Source organism: Manis pentadactyla, chromosome 7 (genome assembly GCF_030020395.1).
Source record: "Manis pentadactyla isolate mManPen7 chromosome 7, mManPen7.hap1, whole genome shotgun sequence".
Taxonomy (NCBI): Eukaryota; Metazoa; Chordata; class Mammalia; order Pholidota; family Manidae; genus Manis; species Manis pentadactyla.
Window position 1 is genome coordinate 72,872,264 of NC_080025.1, and position 17,531 is coordinate 72,889,794.

Below are 17,531 nucleotides of genomic sequence, written 5' to 3' on the forward strand. Positions count from 1 at the left end.
GCATGTTTTAGAGAGAAAAGATGTTTAAATGGAGATACCAAGAGTACCTGGAGAAGCCTCACTCCCAGCCATTGGGCTGTTGTCATAAAAGTCCTACATAAGCTAGAATCACATGAGAATGCTTCTTTAGCCACTCTGAATAGTTCTCAGCAGCCACCGCAACTCCAGCTCCAGTGAATGAAGTTGACGCACTTCTGAGCATCGAGGCAGAATTACTCAGTATTCAAGGCACATGGTTAGTTTTCTAAGATGTTATTCCAATATTGTAATAAAGAAAGAAAAACTATGGATAAACCATAGTCCCTAGATTCAATCCAGTCCTTGAAATAATACCAAGAAAGAATATTTAAAGAAGAAATCCTAGTGAGAAGGACTGGATGACAAATAATGACTTCCTCCTGATTCTCAGCCTACTAAATCAAAAGATTTAACTCTGCCTCAATGTTATACCACTGCCTCAATTCTCAAGTACTGTATCCCAGGTCTTTGGGCAACTGGTTTATGTTCTTTTTTATTTTTAATTTTATTTTGGTATCATTAATCTACAATTACATGAAGGACATTATGTTTACTAGGCTCCCCCTTCACCAAGTCCCCCCCACATCCCTGTTCACAGTCACTGTCCATCAACATAGTAAGATGCTGTAAAATCACTACTTGTCTTCTCTGTGTTGTACAGCCCTCCCCGTACTCCCCATGCTAATCATAATGCCCCCTTTCTTTTTTCTCCCGCCCTTACCCTCCCTTCCCACCCATCCTCCCCAGTCCCTTTCCCTTTGGTAACTATTAGTCCATTCCTGGGTTCTGTGCTTCTGCTGCTGTTTTGTTCCTTCAGTTTTTCCTTTGTTCTTATATTCCACATATGAGTGAAATCATTTGGTACTTGTCTTTCTCCACCTGGCTTATTTCACTGAGCATAATACCCTCTTGCTCCATCCATGTTGTTGCGAATGGTAGGATTTGTTTTTTCCTTATAGCTGAGTAATATTCCATTGTGTATATGTACCACATCTTCTTTATCCATTCATCTACTGATGGACATTTAGGTTGCTTCCATATCTTGGCTACTGTAAATAGTGCAGCGATAAACATAGGGGTGCATCTGTCTTTTTCAAACTGCAGTGCTGCATTCTTGGGGTAAATTCCTAGAAGCAGAATTCCTGGGTCAAATGGTATTTCTATTTTGAGCATTTTGAGGAACCTCCATACTGCTTTCCACAAAGGTTGAACTAATTTACATTCCCACCAGCAGTGTAGGAGGGTTCCCCTTTCTCCACAACCTCGCCAACATTTGTTGTTGTTTGTCTTTTGGATGGTAGCCATCCTTACTGGTGTGAGATGATACCTCATTGTGGTTTTAATTTGCATTTCTCTGATGACAAGCGATGTGGAGCATCTTTTCATGTGTCTATTGGCCATCTGAATTTCTTCTTTAGAGAACTGTCTATTCGGCTCCTCTGCCCATTTTTTAATTGGATTATTTGCTTTTTATTTGTTGAGGTGTGTGAGCTCTTTATATATTTTGGATGTCAAACCTTTATTGGATCTGTCATTTACGAAAATATTCTCCCATACTGTAGGATACCTTTTTGTTCTATTGATGGTGTCTTTTGCTGTACAGAAGCTTTTCAGCTTGATATAGTCCCATTTGTTCATTTTTGCCTTTGTTTCCCTTGTCTGGGGAGATATGTTCAAGAAGAGGCCACTCATGTTTATGTCTAAGAGATTTTTGCCTATGTTTTTTTCTAAGAGTTTTATGGTTTCATGACTTACATTCAAGTCTTTGATCCATTTTGAATTTACTTTTGTGTATGGGGTTAGACAGTGATCCAGTTCCATTCTCTTACATGTATCTGTCCAGTTTTGCCAGCACCATCTGTTGAAGAGACTGTCATTTCCCCATTGTATGTCCATGGCCCCTTTATTGAATATTAATTAACCATGTATGTTTGGGTTAATGTTTGGGGTCTCTATTCTGTTCCATTGGTCTGTGGCTCTGTTCTTGTGCCAGCATCAAATTTTCTTGATTACTGTGGCTTTGTAGTAGAGCTTGAAGTTGGGGAGTGAGATACCCCCACTTTATTTTTCCTTCTCAGGATTGCTTTAGCTATTCGGGGTCTTGGGTGTTTCCATATGAATTTTTGAACTATTTGTTCCAGTTCATTGAAGAATGCTGTTGGTAGTTTGATAGGGATTGCATCAAATCTGTATATTGCTTTGGGCAGGATGGCCATTTTGATTATATTAATTCTTCCTAGCCAAGAGCATGTGATGAGTTTCCATTTGTTAGTGTCCTCTTTAACTTCTCTTAAGAGTGTTTTATAGTTTTCAGGGTAGAGGTCTTTCACTTCCTTGGTTAGGTTTATTCCTAGGTATTTTATTCTTTTTGATGCAATTGTGAATGGAATTGTCTTCCTGATTTCTCTTTCTATTAGTTTATTGTTAGTGTATAGGAAAGCCACAGATTTCTGTGTGTTAATTTTGTATCCTGCAACTTTGCTGAATTCCGATATTAGCTCTAGTAGTTTCGGAGTGGAGTCTTTAGGGTTTTTTATGTACAATATCATGTCATCTGCACATAGTGACAGTTTAACTTCTTCTTTACCAATCTGGATTCCTTGCATTTCTTTGTTTCGTCTAATTGCTGTGGCTAGGCCCTCCAGTACTATGTTCAATAACAGTGGGGAGGGTGGGCATCCCTGTCTTGTTCCCGATCTCAGAGGAAAAGCTTTCAGCCTCTCGCTGTTCAGTATGATGTTAGTTGTGGGTTTATCATATATGGTCTTTACTATGTTGAGGTACTTGCCCTCTATGCCCATTTTGTTGAGAGTTTTTATCATGAATGGATATTGAATTCTGTTGAATGCTTTTTCAGCATCTATGGAGATTATCATGTGGTTTTTGTCTTTCTTTTTGTTGATGTGGTGGATGATGATGATGGATTTTTGAATGTTGTCCCATCCTTGCATCCCTGGGATGAATCCCACTTGGTCATGGTGTATGATCCTCTTGATGTATTTTTGAATTCAGTTTGCTAATATTTTGTTGAGTATTTTTGCATCTACGTTCATCAGGGATATTGGTATGTAGTTTTCTTTTTTGGTGGGGTCTTTGCCTGGTTTTGGTATTAGGGTGATGTTGGCTTCATAGAATGAGTTTGGGAGTATTCCCTCCTCTTCTATTTTTTGAAAAACTTTAAGGAGAATGGGTATCATGTCTTCTCTGTATGTCTGATAAAATTCCGAGGTAAATCCATCTGGCCCAGGGGTTTTGTTCTTTGGTAGTTTTTTGATTACGGCTTCAATTTTGTTGCTGGTAATTGGTCTGTTTAGATTTTCTGTTTCTTTATGGGTCAGTCTTGGAAGGTTGTATTTTTTTTAGGAAGTTGTCCATTTTTCCTAGGTTTCCCAGCTTGTTAGCATATAGGTTTTCATAGTACTCTCTAATAATTCTTTGTATTTCTGTGGGGTCCGTTGTGATTTTTCCTTTCTCATTTCTGATTCTGTTGATTTGTGTTGACTCTCTTTTCCTCTTAATAAGTCTGGCTAGAGGCTTATCTATTTTGTTTATTTTCTCGAAGAACCAGCTCTTGGTTTCATTGATTTTTTTATATTGTTTTATTCTTCTCAATTATATTTATTTCTTCTCTGATCTTTATTATGTCCCTCCTTCTGCTGACCTTAGGCCTCATTTGTTCTTCTTTTTCCAATTTTGATAGTTGTGACATTAGACCATTCATTTGGGATTGCTCTTCCTTTTTTAAATATGCTTGGAGTGCTATATACTTTCCTCTTAAGACTGCTTTTGCTGCATCCCACAGAAGTTGGGGCTTAGTGTTGTTGTTGTCATTTGTTTCCATATATTGCTGGATCTCCATTTTGATTTGGTCATTGATCCATTGATTATTTAGGAGCGTGTTGTTAAGGCTCCATGTGTTTGTGAGCCTTTTTGCTTTCTTTGTACACTTTATTTCTAGTTTTATGCCTTTGTGATCTGAGAAGTTGGTTGGTAGGATTTCAGTCTTTTGAAATTTACTGAGGCTCTTTTTGTGGCCTAGTATGTCGTCTATTCTGGAGAATGTTCCATGTGCACTTGAGAAGAATATGTATCCTGTTGCTTTTGGATGTAGAGTTCTGTAGATGTCTATTAGGTCCATCTGTTCTAGTGTGTTTTTCAGTGCCTCCGTGTCCTTACTTATTTTCTGCCCAGTGGATCTATCCTTTGGGGTGAGTGGCATGTTGAAGTCTCCTAAAATGAATGCATTGCATTCTATTTCCACCTTTAGTTCTGTTAGTATTTGTTTCACATATGCTGGTGCTCCTGTGTTGGGTGCATCTCTATTTAGAATGGTTATATCCTCTTGTTGGACTGAGCCCTTAATCATTATGTAATGTCCTTCTTTATCTTTTGTTACTTTCTTTATTTTGAAGTCTATTTTGTCTGATACTAGTATTGCAACACCTGCTTTTTTCTCTCTGTTGTTTGCATGAAATATCTTTTTCCATCCCTTGACTTTAAGTCTGTGCATGTCTGTGGGTTTGAGGTAAATCTCTTGTAAGCAGCATATGGATGGGTCTTGCTTTTTTATCCATTCTATTCCTCTGTGTCTTTTGATTGGTGCATTCAGTCCATTTACATTTAGGGTGATTATTGAAAGGTATGTACTTATTGCCATTGCAGGCTTTAAGTTTGTGGTTACCAATAGTTCAAGGTTAGCTTCTTTACTATATTACTGTCTAACTTAACTCGCTTGTTGAGCTATTAGAAATACGGTCTGATGATGGTTTATTTCTCTCCCTTCTTATTCCTCCTCCTCCCTTCTTCATATGTTGGGTGTTTTGTTCTGTGCTCTTTTTAGGAGTGCTCCCATCTAGAGCAGTCCCTGTAATATGCCCTGTAGAGGTGGTTTGTGGGAGGCAAATTCCCTCAACTTTTGCTTGCCTGGGAATTGTTTAATCCCTCCTTCATATTTAAATGATATTCGTGCTGGATACAGTAGTCTTGGTTCAAGGCCCTTCTGTTTCATTGCATTAAGTATATCATGCCATTCTCTTCTGGCCTGTAGGGTTTCTGTTGAGAAGTCTGATGATAGCCTGATGGGTTTTCCTTTGTAGGTAACCTTTTTTTTCTCTCTGGCTGCTTGTAATACTTTGTCCTTGTCTTTGATCTTTGCCATTTTAATTATTATGTGTCTTGGTGTTGCCCTCCTTGGATCCCTTGTCATGGGACTTCTGTGTACCTCTGTGGTCTGAGAGGCCATTTTCCACCCTAGTTTGGGGAATTTTTCAGCAATTATTTCTTCAAAGACACTTTCTATCCCTTTTTCTCTCTATTCTTCTTCTGGTACCGCTATAATGCAGATATTGTTCCTTTTCGATTGGTCACACCGTTCTCTTAAAATTCTTTCATTCCTGGACATCCTTTTATCTCTCTCTGCATCAGCTTCTCTGCATTCCTGTTCTCTGTTTTCTAGTCCATTAATGGTCTCTTGCATCTCGTCCATTCTGTTTTGAAGTCCTTCCAGAGCTTGTTTTATTTCTGTATTCTCCCTCCTTAGTTCTTGCATATTTCTCTGCTAGTCCATCAGCACGGTTATGACATTTGTTTTGAATTATTTTTCAGGAAGACTTGTTAAATCTATCTCTCCAGGTTATTTCTCAGGGGAAGATGTAGTAGATGTTGAAGCTGTCTGTTTTAGTCTTGTCTGGATCAAATTTTTTTGCCTTTTCATGTTAGTAAGTGCAATGATGAGCTATTGACTCATCTGTCAGCTGGCAGAGCCAAGACTTTCCACTTGCTCCTGGCCTTTCTTTACTGGGACAACTGTGACCCCTAGTGGCTTGTGTTGGGCAATTGCGTGTAGACTGGGTCTCTGTATCTTGCCTGGCCAGTATCGAGAAAGCTCCCCCGCTGTGGTCATGGCCAGCCTCAGGCTGCTGCTCTGCTATGGCCGGGCCCTGGAGGGGTAATGGACGGGGAGCTGTTTGGCTGTTTACCTCTGTGAGGGTTCTCAGAGCTGTTGCCCAGGGGGTTAGTGCACCCGGAGTTGCCTGGAATTTCCAGCTGCTGGACTGTGACCCCGGATGCTTCTGTCCAGCTATGGGGTCCCTGTCCCTTTAAGACTTTAAAAAAGCACTCGCTTTTCTTTGTCACAGGGGCGCTGGCTTTGGGACCCACTCAAAGGTCTTACTGTCCTGTTTCCCTAGTATCCAGGACCCCACACATGCACTGTGTCTGCGCTCTGGTGCGGATGGCTAGGGCTGGGTGTTTTGCAGTCCCTATCTCCCTTCCCCTCCCCGCTACGCGTCCTCTCCTCCCTCAGGGAGCAGGGGTGAGGGGCCTTGGGTCCCACCGGGCCTCGGCTTGTATCTACCCCTTTCACCAGGCGCTGGGTTCTCACGGGTGTGGATGTAGTCTGGCTGTTGTCCTGTGTCTTCTGTTCTCTCTTTTAGGGATAGTTGTATTTGTTGTATTTTCAAAAATATATATATGTTTTTGGGAGGAGATTCCCACTGTCCTACTCATGCTGCCATCTTTGCTTTGCTTGGTTTATGTTCTTAAGTTGCAGTCCATATTCTTCTTACTGGATATATTGTAACCAGTAGTTTTTTTCTTTTTTTTAAATCCCCCATTAGCCTAGAATGTAACCAAATTCCTACCTGAACTCTCAGAGATAGAGAAATCCAGAAATTTAGTCTAGTTTTGCTGTTTGTTAATGGTACTCATGTTTTCCTGCCTTTTTGCCATGTGTGTTAGCCTTTTGTATTTGGGCTTGAATCATTGTGTTCCCATGTCTAAATTAATTGTGCCATGAGGTCACCCAGCCCTGTGATAATCTGCCTAGATTCCCTGTGCTTGCTTTCTCATCTGGTCGATTGATGCCCATATGAATTAGGTTTATAGCCTGATTTCTTTCTTTAGAGGGTTAGTCATTTTATAGAACGAAACTAAAATCCATCCTTCATTTTGTTCATCCTTCTTTATGCATATTTATTTCTTATCCTCTGTGTACCAGTCATTCTTTTATTTAGGCATTAGGATGATAGAGAAAACTTGCACAGTGGTAGGAGGCATGCGTATGTGAGCCACCATTATCCATTAATTCATGTAATACATATTAAATAGGCAACTGTGCTGGTCTAGTCAACATGTTTGGCATTGTACACACTAAAATGAATAAAACAATTCCTGTCCTCAAAGGATTTATGGGAGCAGTGTCCATGAAAACAAGTCATTTAATATCATGTGGCAGATATGGTGATAGAATTAAAGAGGGTAATATGGGAACATGGACTGGCACGAGATGGCACTTACATGATAGGAAGGAGCTTTTATGACACATTAAAGTAATTAGCCTTGAAGGGAGATGGTAAAGCACAGCTGTTAATATTAACAAGGGATCTAGGCATAGGTTATTTAGATTCAAATCCCCTTACTCCTTACAAACTCAGTAACCATGAGTGTATGATCCCTCTAAGCACTAGTTGATGCATTGGTAGAATGTATATTAAAATAGAACTTATTTTATATGGTTGTTGTGAAGAATAAATGAAATAATTCATATACTTAGCTTAATACCTGGTACATTGTTTGTGCTCAATAAGCATTTGTTGATATTATTCTACAGTCAATGAGAGACCAGAGAGGATTTTAAGCAAAAGGAATGATGTCGTCAAAACTCTGTTTGAGATAGAGCATAGCCAAAATTGTAATATTAATAGTTTTGCAAAATATATAATAAATCAATTGGTAGTGTCTAGCAGGAACTGATATTTGTGGAAGCAGTTTAGGCTAGAGTTTGAGATTATGGATAAATAAGGTTCTAGCTCTAGTATGAACAAGGTCACCCAGGGCAAGTGAATGGAGTAAATAGATTAGTTGACTGAAGATGGAACTGTGTGTAACATAAACATGTGAGGGGTAATATAAGAGGAATAAATGTCTCTGAAGGAGACAAAGTAGGAATGATCATAGATATGTTTGGTAAGGTAAAAGAAGACAAAGAGCTGTGTGTTGGGAAAGAATAGGAGGAGTTCACCCATTTAATGAGAAGGGAAAGGCAATATGTACAGAGCGAATGGCAAATCCTAACACTGACCATCTCAATGAGGCTAAAATATATGAAACAGTAAGTGAATGGCATAAAGTAATGTAATCAATGTTCCAATAAAATACTGAAGGAGAGAGGCCTTGTATCAATGGTGCTCCGAGGCCATAGTGGGGGATGGTGTTTGAGATGAGTCATTGGATAGGCAGAGGAAGTGGTGGTGAGCATTCCAGTTAGGTGAGTCAGCAGAACCACAACCTGGAAATGGGGGGTAAGAAGGGTGAGTACTGACCAGGCTGCAGCTGAGGGCTTCTTTGGGAGATTTCAGTATGTTTATTGATAAGTTAAGAATAAGGCTAAGCTGAAAGTTACTTCTATAGTGCCATGAATTTTCAAACAGTGATAAGTCTACCCATATTCTTTCAGTCACAGTAAAATTAAATACCAGCTTGATTAAAATGAGATCTGATTATGTTATTATAAAAGAATATAACCAACATTTTTGCCTTTGTTTTAAAGGATTTTCCAGAAAAGGAGAAGTCCACAGCAAAGGCCCTGGAAGATGTAAAGGCAAACTTTTACTGTGAATTATGTGACAAGCAGTATCACAAACACCAGGAGTTTGACAATCATATTAACTCTTACGATCATGCTCATAAGCAGGTAAGCCAAAGTGGAAAAAGTCCTTCATTTTACTGGATTTATACCTTCAGAACAGAATCTATGCATTTGGCCTTATGTATTGTCATCTAAGATACTGAGGTGAAACCATTTTATAACATTTTTTTTCTTGAAAGGCTGTGTTTTCTGTTTAAATGTTAGGTGAAATATTTTTTTCTAGAAGTGCCATAAAACTGTGGGTAGACTTGGAAATGATCTGAGAGGAGACTGGCATTTAGTTTAGAATTATATGATGGGTAAATCAGGATCCATTAAAAATGGTGTCATATTCAAAACCCCCTAGCTAGTTAGTGGCAGAACTAGAACACTGGACTAGTACTAGGACACAACCTATTCCAGAGTTGTTCAAGACTTCCAAGGCATAGGAAGTATTAGGTCTTTGAGAAAATCATTATCCATGAAATGTAACGTCTTCCACAGATTACCCTCCTAGGAGAGTCAAAGAAGTTACTTAATAAATGAACCATTGCAAGAAAACAAACAAAAACTCAGAAAGACAAAACTGAGGGGTAATGACAAGTGGAAACATTCATTTTTTTCTTAAACATATCCATGTAGATATTCTATACATGGCTGCTAATATTTCCATCTGTCAGTGAAAGAGAAGGCTATTGTTCTCATCCTGATAGATGCTATCTTTGCTACATGAGGTATGGAGATACTGGCTATTTAAGAATAAGGAGTGTTAAATACCACCAAGAAGGAAATTCCATTCAACAGGCCAGAAGATTATTGCTAATAGCTGTGAGAGGGTACATGCTCCTGATGCCAAATGGACCTGATATTTTGTAATATGTGGATGAGTCTTGTGTAATCTGGACCTAACATATTTGTTCAGAGTGAATAACAATAATTTTGACTAACATCACTTGTATTTGAGTGCATATAAAATATATGGCCTTGAGTAATGCAAAACATTATTTCTATCTTTAAAGATTCATCATATGTATAGAAATTACTTTATTTCTATGACAAAATAAAGAACAATGGGATGAAATGTTTTAGGACTGTGATTTCCAAATCTTAGTCACTTTGGAATTTATTAATAATGCAGATTCCCAGACTCCTTTTCAGATATTCTAATTTGATAGTTCTGAGATGGGGCCCCAAAACTTGCATTTTAGAATGATATAAAATGGATGTTTTCAAACATAAAAATGAACTATGTGGCTGTCATCAACAATAACAATCTTGTTTCATTTACGCTACCACCACTCATCACCTCCTGCCACTGTGCATTATTTTGAAGCAAGACATCATATTGTTTCATCTGAAAGTATTTCAAGATGTATAATGATGCTTAAACAACATAGCTATTATCATACCTAAAAATTAACAGCAATATCATAATATCAGCTAGTGGTCTTGTTTCATTAATTCTTTTCATTATTAATATATAAACTTGGGTTTGTTGAAATCAGGATCTAAAAATATCCACATTTCTGGTTGACTCATCTTCAAGTTTCTTTTGTTGTATATTGAAACTATACATTCCCTCTTTAAATTTCACTCCTTGCAATTTATTTGTTGAAAAAACTGGATGTTTCACACATTCAGGATTTTGCTGAAAGCAACCCGCTGTTGTCTTTTCACATTTTCTGTCTTCTGTTTTCCCTGTATACTACTTGTTACAGACAGAGATCAGGACATATGCAAGTTATTTTTTTCACATATACAAAATATTTTTTCCTTGGAAAAAATATATTAGAGGGCGCAGTGTGTCCAAACATAAGGAGGCATGTGATGTTTATTTGTCTTTTTATAATTTAAGTGTGGGAAGTGGGTTAAAGTACAATCAGCTTGATGTATCTGTTACTAACTACCCCTCCAATGTTTCTCCACTAATGGCTTTTGTAGCCATAGGTAACTATTTGCTTAAATCAGTTACTTCATTTGGAGTTTTAAAGTGATATTTCTAATTCTGTTTTTAGAAACAGCTTTTGTTATTTGTTAGATGGAATATATCCATAAAGATAAGTTTCCCATAAGCGTCACCTCCAGGGGATTTTATAAAGGTGGTCTTCAGACTGTGTATTAAGAAAAAAAAAATCACTCTGAGAATTCAGAGAAAGAAATGTCCAGGTAAGGTTCAGTGGGATATCCGCATTAAACATGCATAAGTAGGTGTTGATGGGATGGTGTTCTTGACAGTGGAAACACAAGAAGCTAAGGTGAGGAAATGAAAGACTGAGGCATCTTGAAAACTGTAGAAAGAATTGGACTAACTGAGGTGTAAATTCTTCATATCTGTTCTGCATGCCATATCCTTCCTTGCACTGTGGAATTCTGCCTAATCAATTCCCTTTTGATCACTTCATAATTATTTCCATTGGCTTTCCAACATGTTGATAAAAAAGACTTTCTTCAATCCTTCTATTTCATTGATGTACCCATTGTGGTTTTTCTTTAGGCTTACCAGCATTCTAACATTGCTAGGCATGCTGCTTCATCAATCAATGCTTGAGTTTCTCCTGTGCTACTGTGCTAGTTGTGGAAAATGGATAAATTTGGTCCCTAACCTCAAGGAGCCTGTAATACAAGGGAGGAGACATTCACATCAATAAATCTTTAAAGTACATTTTTTTAAATGTAGAAATTATATCCTTAGGACACCAAAAGAGCATGTATAACTGATTTAAAAAAGAAGAGATGACAAGTGAGCTAGGATTCTTAAAGAATGAATAGAAATTAACCATGTAGTCAATAATAATAGGTGCTATAAGGTAGAAATCCTATACCAAGGCATGGGGGCAGTTATAAAGCATGACCTAAACACAGAGAAATTGCAAAAGATTCACCATGGCCATAAAGTTACCATCAGTCTCCCAGCGAGCTCCTTAAAAAATCTTTGTATCTCATACCTCTCATTCTTTTGCAATAGATCTTGCTCTCATTATTCATTTTTGCATTCACTCTTCCCCATTCATATTTAATCCCACTCTTGAAATTTTGCTAGTGCCTTCTACTGGATGGCCTGCCCTCCTGTATTTTACCTGCTTCAAACCAACCTATCCATTTATGACCAGATTAATCTTCCCATACTACCACGTCGCTATCACTCCCTTGCTTGGAAATCTTCAGTGGTGATGACTGATGTTTTAGAGTTTAAACTACTTTGTCATTCAAACCATCCACAGTCTGGCCCTTCCATTTCCAGATTTATCTCTTGCAACTCCAGAATTTCCCTACAATTTCTCAAAAGATGCCTTGTGCTTTCCCACCTGCTCATCTTGGCTCATGACCTTCCCTCTGCCTGGGAAGACCTCCCATCTTGTTTCTGTATTTTAACATATACTTCTGCATATTTAATGCATAGACAGACAACTTATATCTGGATATTAAAAGAGCTAAGAGCTCATGGTAAGCTGATTAAACAGCATTTTCCCAATTCCCTTTTAGCAAAACTTATAAAATTGTGCAGAATTTTATACATGCTGCCCACTTTAGAAAACAATGGAATAATTCAATTTGCTATAGACTTGTAAGACTGCTTTTTTTGGATAATGTTGAAATATTGCTGTCTAAAGATTTATTTTGGTCCAAAATATTTTGAAAATTACCTGAATTTTAAATGAAGTTAAGCTAACAATTTCCCTTTCAAATGAAACTGAATTTATGTACAGATATTCATTTGTTTTTTCTCCTTGTTGAAGAAATACAAAAAAATTCAACTTTTTTTACTGATAAGCTATCTTTCTCTATAAATATTACCTAAGAAAAATATCTTAATTTTTGATCAAATTATAGAAAAAATAATATTAAATGACTTTATGCATTAAAGCGCACTTTAAATATGCATTAAATCTGCATTAAAGTGAAACAGGCAAAAATGTTTTTTCCTCAAATTCCAAAGCTAAATATATCTATTTGGTTATTGCTTTAGTAAGGATTCTTCTTGCGATGATGATTATAATGATGGTTGTGAGGATCTGGCTGAGTATTTTTTGGCCTGAGTAATATGAACAGTTCCCCTAATTTTATTTTCCATGTGGATTCAGAAAAAATATCTGGCTTCTTCTGTCGAACTTCTAATAATATGGGCTTTTTGGTACACTTAGAAGTGAAGCCAAGTTCACATGGAATTAATTCTGTTATTCATTAATAGAACAGCTTAGAACTAGAAAGAAGGTAATAGGAATTCTCCTTTCTGCTTTTCCTTCTCTGATTCATAATTATGCAGGATCCTTCATTTAATAAGTGATTTCTAAATCTTTTATATTACCTTGTATGTAAATAGTGATATCAGATGTTTATTTTATTATAAAGATTGTTTTCATAAATTTATTGCAATTCTAGAGAAATAAGTCAATACATAACTTTAAAGAACAAAGTAAAATAGTCTGAGATTCATAGCTTTACATTAATTCCATTGGTCATTTAATATCATTTTTGTCTATAATTTGATCAAAAATTAAGATATTTTTCTTAGGTATTATTTATAGAGAAAGATAGCCTACCAGTAAAAAAAGTTGAATTTTTTGTATTTCTTCAACAAGGAGAAAAAACGAATTTCTAGCTTTGACAACCCATTCTATATAAACTTGTGTTTTGGGAAATAATTCAATTTGTTTAGCTATTGCTTTGAACTTCTTTTAATTCTTTGCAAGTGTTGAGCACTACTACAAAAGCAATTTGAATGTGTATAGAAATTACAATCACTTGGATAAAGACAGCACTGTAACTACTAAAAATATAGGTAGTATGTCAGTAACAACTGATTCTTGTGAGACTACCTAGGGAGTCATAATTCCTTTCTGGTTAGTTGGTTAGTTGCAAATGTATAAAACTGGAGCAAAATATACACATCCTCACAAGCAGCAGAAGTCTCTCCTGCCTCAGAGACATTCTAGCTTATCTCACTTTATAAAAAACAAATGAGCTGGATCCCCATACAATTAACCCATAAAAGTATCTTCAATAATAAAAAACAAATCCACTTTCAGATCCTCCACATGTGACACTTAATCCTCCTAATCGTCATTGGCTTCACAATAGGATTTATTTTCACTCAGGATGAGCTGTTCAGTTGTTAAGCCTGGATCTGAACTCCAACTGATTCATGCTTAAAATACTGCTTTGGTTTTTCCCATTTCTCCCTGCTTAGGATAAAATAACAGAACAGAACTATCTTTGTCATCTTGTTCCCCAAGAGGAAAAGACTCCAAAAACTGTTAAATGAATTCAGTCCAGTTGCTTCATGTTTTGTTCCTACAATCTGATATTTATTTTCTCCAAATAGTGCACAAATTGGCCCAATAATATATTTCAGTGTACTGTGTTTAAGTTACAAGTACTCTTAACATGGTGACAAAACTTTGAAGTCTAGTTGATCTGTAGGGTCAGTTGTATTGAAAAAAATACAGACATGAGTATCAGGAATGAAAACCCTCAAACCACAAATGTTGGTAAGATAAAATAATTCTCCCACTATGTTTTCATTCTGTAAATATACTTTTCTGATGGTTTTATATATACATATATGTATCTCCCCCTCTGAAATCACTCAGTAGTAATTGGAACTTCTATTATCAATGAACTACAAAGGAACCCGAACTGTTACCAGCTTTTAGCTCATAATTCAGCTTTCCTAAAATACTGCTTTTACTCTGGCAAAGAGACACTTGTAGCTCAAGGTTGTTTCCCAAATGAAAAATAAATTAAAAATCTATATTCTGCCTCTGTCTCTCAGATGTGCCAAGTGTTTTCCCACCTTAGGGCATTTTCAATCTCTCTCTGTAATGTTCTTCCATCTGACCTTCAACTTGCTGGTACTTCTCTTCATCTGTGTCTTAGCTCAATGTTGCCTTTTCTGCAGGATCTTTCCTCTGCACTCTAACCCAAGTCAACTGTTAGTTCTCCAAATCCCTAATATCCTCCTGGCACTCTCAGTGGTGTCCAGAGTCAATGTGTACTGGCTCTCCAGAGACAGTTCAATATATGAAAATTCCATGAGCTGGTTGGTAAAGCATTGGTAGCTTGAAATCAGCCATAATGGGAGATCCACAAACACTACAAATAGGGCTTCTTATATTTTATTTTATTTTTCCAGAGTGTTGGTACACCAGCACATCATTGATTATTATCCTTAAAACAACAGCAAAGTGTTCTTGTGCTTACTTCTTGAATTGTTTGTCTCCACTGCCTCCCTGCCATTAGCTCAGAAGAGAAGAGCAGGGCATCGTCTGTTGGCCATATGTCCCTCTATCCCTAAAACTTAGAGCAATGTCTGGCATATAGTAATGACTCAATAAATACTTTTAAGAATGAATAACTGAATAAGTGAGTTTCTAGAATTGACCATGACACTCTGTCCTACATCAACAAATTCATCCATAATTAATTATTCATTACCTTTTTTCCCATTTTGAAAAATAACTGATATACATTGCTCTATAAGTTTAAGGCATACATCATGAAGGTATAATTTACATATATTGTGAAATGATTGCAACAGAAGGATTGAGTAACACCCGCTGTCTCATATATATAAACTCAAAAGAATAGAAAGAAGAAAAATAATTTCTCATGCAATGAAAACTTTGAGGATTCACTCTCTTAACAACTTCCCTGTGTATCACATATCAGACTTAACATAGCCTTTGTGTTGTACATTACATCCCTAATACTTAATTATCATATAACTAGAAGTTTGCACCTTTTGACCATCTTCCTCCAGTTCCCCTTCACCTGAATCTCCACTTCTGGTAAACACAAGTCTGATGTCTTTTCAATGAGTGAGTTTGTTTTTTTTAGACTTCACATGTAAGTGAGGTTATACAGTATTTGTCTTCCTCCATCTGACTAATTTCACTTAGCATAATGCTTTCAAAATCCATATTTTCACAAATAGTATGATTTCCTCACTTTTTAATGGCTAAATAATATTTCATTATATATATATACCATAATTTCTTTATCTATTCATCCTTTGATTGGCATTTAAAAGTTTCCATGTCCTGACTATTGTAAATAAATCTGCTATGAACATGGCAATGCAGATATATTTTTGAGTTAGTTTTTTCATTTCCTTTGGATATATTCCCAGAAGTGGAATTGCTGGATCATATGGTAGTTCTAATTTAAATTTTTGGAGGATCCACCATACTATTTCCCCTAGTGGCTGTACCAGTGTAAAATCCCCCCAACAGTGCACAAGGGTTCCCTTTTCTACATATCCATGCCAGAATTTATCATCTCTCATCTTTTTGATGATAGCTATTCTAAAAGATATGAGGTGATATCTCACTGGTTTTAATTTGCATTTCCCTAATGATTAGTAATGTTGAACATCTTTTCATGTACCTGTTGGTCATCTTCTTTGAAAAAATATCTATTCAGGTCCTTTGTCCATTTTTTGGTTGGGTTATTTGGTTTTTTTGATCTTTAACACCTTATCAGATATATGGTTTGTAAATAATTTTCCCCATTCCTTAGTTTGTCTTCTCATTTTGATGATGGTTTCTTTTGCTATGTAGAAGCTTTTTAATTTGATGTAGTCCCACTCATTTATTTTTAATTTTTTTGCTTGTGCTTTAGGTGTCATATACAAAAAAGTCATTGCCAAAAGCCATGTCAAAGAACTTTATTCCTGTGTTTTCTTCCAGGAATTTCTTGATTTTAGATCTTCTTTTTAAGTCTTTGACCCATCTCAAGTTAATTTTTATAAGTGGTATAAGGCAGGAGTCAAGTATGATTCTTTTACATGTGAATATTTAACTATCCCAGCACCATGTATTCAAGAGACTGTCTTTTCTCCATTGAGTATTCTGCCTCTCTTGTCAAATATTAGTTGATTGAACAGGCTTTGGTTTATTTTGGGGCTCTCAACTCTCTTCCACTGGTTATTTGTCTGTAATAATGCCAGTGGTATACTGTTTTGATGACTCTAGCTTTATAGTATAGCTTGAAGTCAGGAAGTGTGATACCTTCTGCTTTGTTCTTCTTAGGATATCTGGCTAAATTTGTGTTTCCATATGCATTTTAGGACTGCTTTTTTCTATGTCTATAAAAAATGCCATTGGAATCTTGATAGGGATTCCATTGAATCTATTGCTGATTTTCAGTAGAATTTACATTTTAACAGTATTAATTTTTCCAATCTATGAACACAAAACACTTTTATTTACTTTTGTTTTCTTTGAATTTTTTCATCAATGTTTTGTAGTTGTAAGAGCAGAGATCATTCACATCCTTGGTTTAATTTATCCCTAAGTTTCTTATTGGTTTTGATGTTATTAAAAATTAGATAAATTTCTATATTTCTTTTGCAGGAAAATTGTTGTTAGTATATAGAAGTGCAACAGAGTTTTATATGTTAATCTTATTCTGCAACTTCACTGAATTTATTGATTAGGTCTAAAAGTTTTCTTGGTTGAATCTTTGGGATTATCTAAGTATAAAAATCATGTCATCTGCAAATTGAGACAGTTTTACTTCTTCCTTTACAAATCTGAAACCTTTTATTTCTTTTTCTTCCCTGTTTGCTTTAGCTAGGACTTCCAGTACTATGATGCATAAGAGTGCTGAGGGTGGGCATCTTGTCTTGCACCTGATCTTAGAGGAAAAGCGTTCAACCTTTCACCATTGAGTGTGATGTTAGCTGTGAGCTTCTCACATGTGGCCTTTATTATGTTGAGATATGTTCCTTCTATGCCTAATTTATCTTTCATTTAATTAATGTTATGTATTACATTGGCTGATTTGCATATATTGGGACATTTTGCACTCCAGGGATAAATCTCATTTGATGATAATGAATGATCTTTTTAATGTGCTGCTGAATTAGGTTTGCTAGTATTTTATT

The 17,531-nt window shown here is 36.3% G+C and overlaps 1 protein-coding gene across 1 annotated transcript in view; it reads left to right on the forward strand.

The window, feature by feature from the left end:
• Nucleotides 1-17,531, forward strand: part of ZNF804B (zinc finger protein 804B) — a 567,181-nt gene that overhangs the window by 472,379 nt on the left and 77,271 nt on the right. Inside the window, exon 2 of the mRNA XM_036911794.2 lies at nt 8,567-8,710. Within this exon, the coding sequence (XP_036767689.2) occupies nt 8,567-8,710 (144 nt within the window). The remainder of the gene's footprint in view (nt 1-8,566; nt 8,711-17,531) is intronic.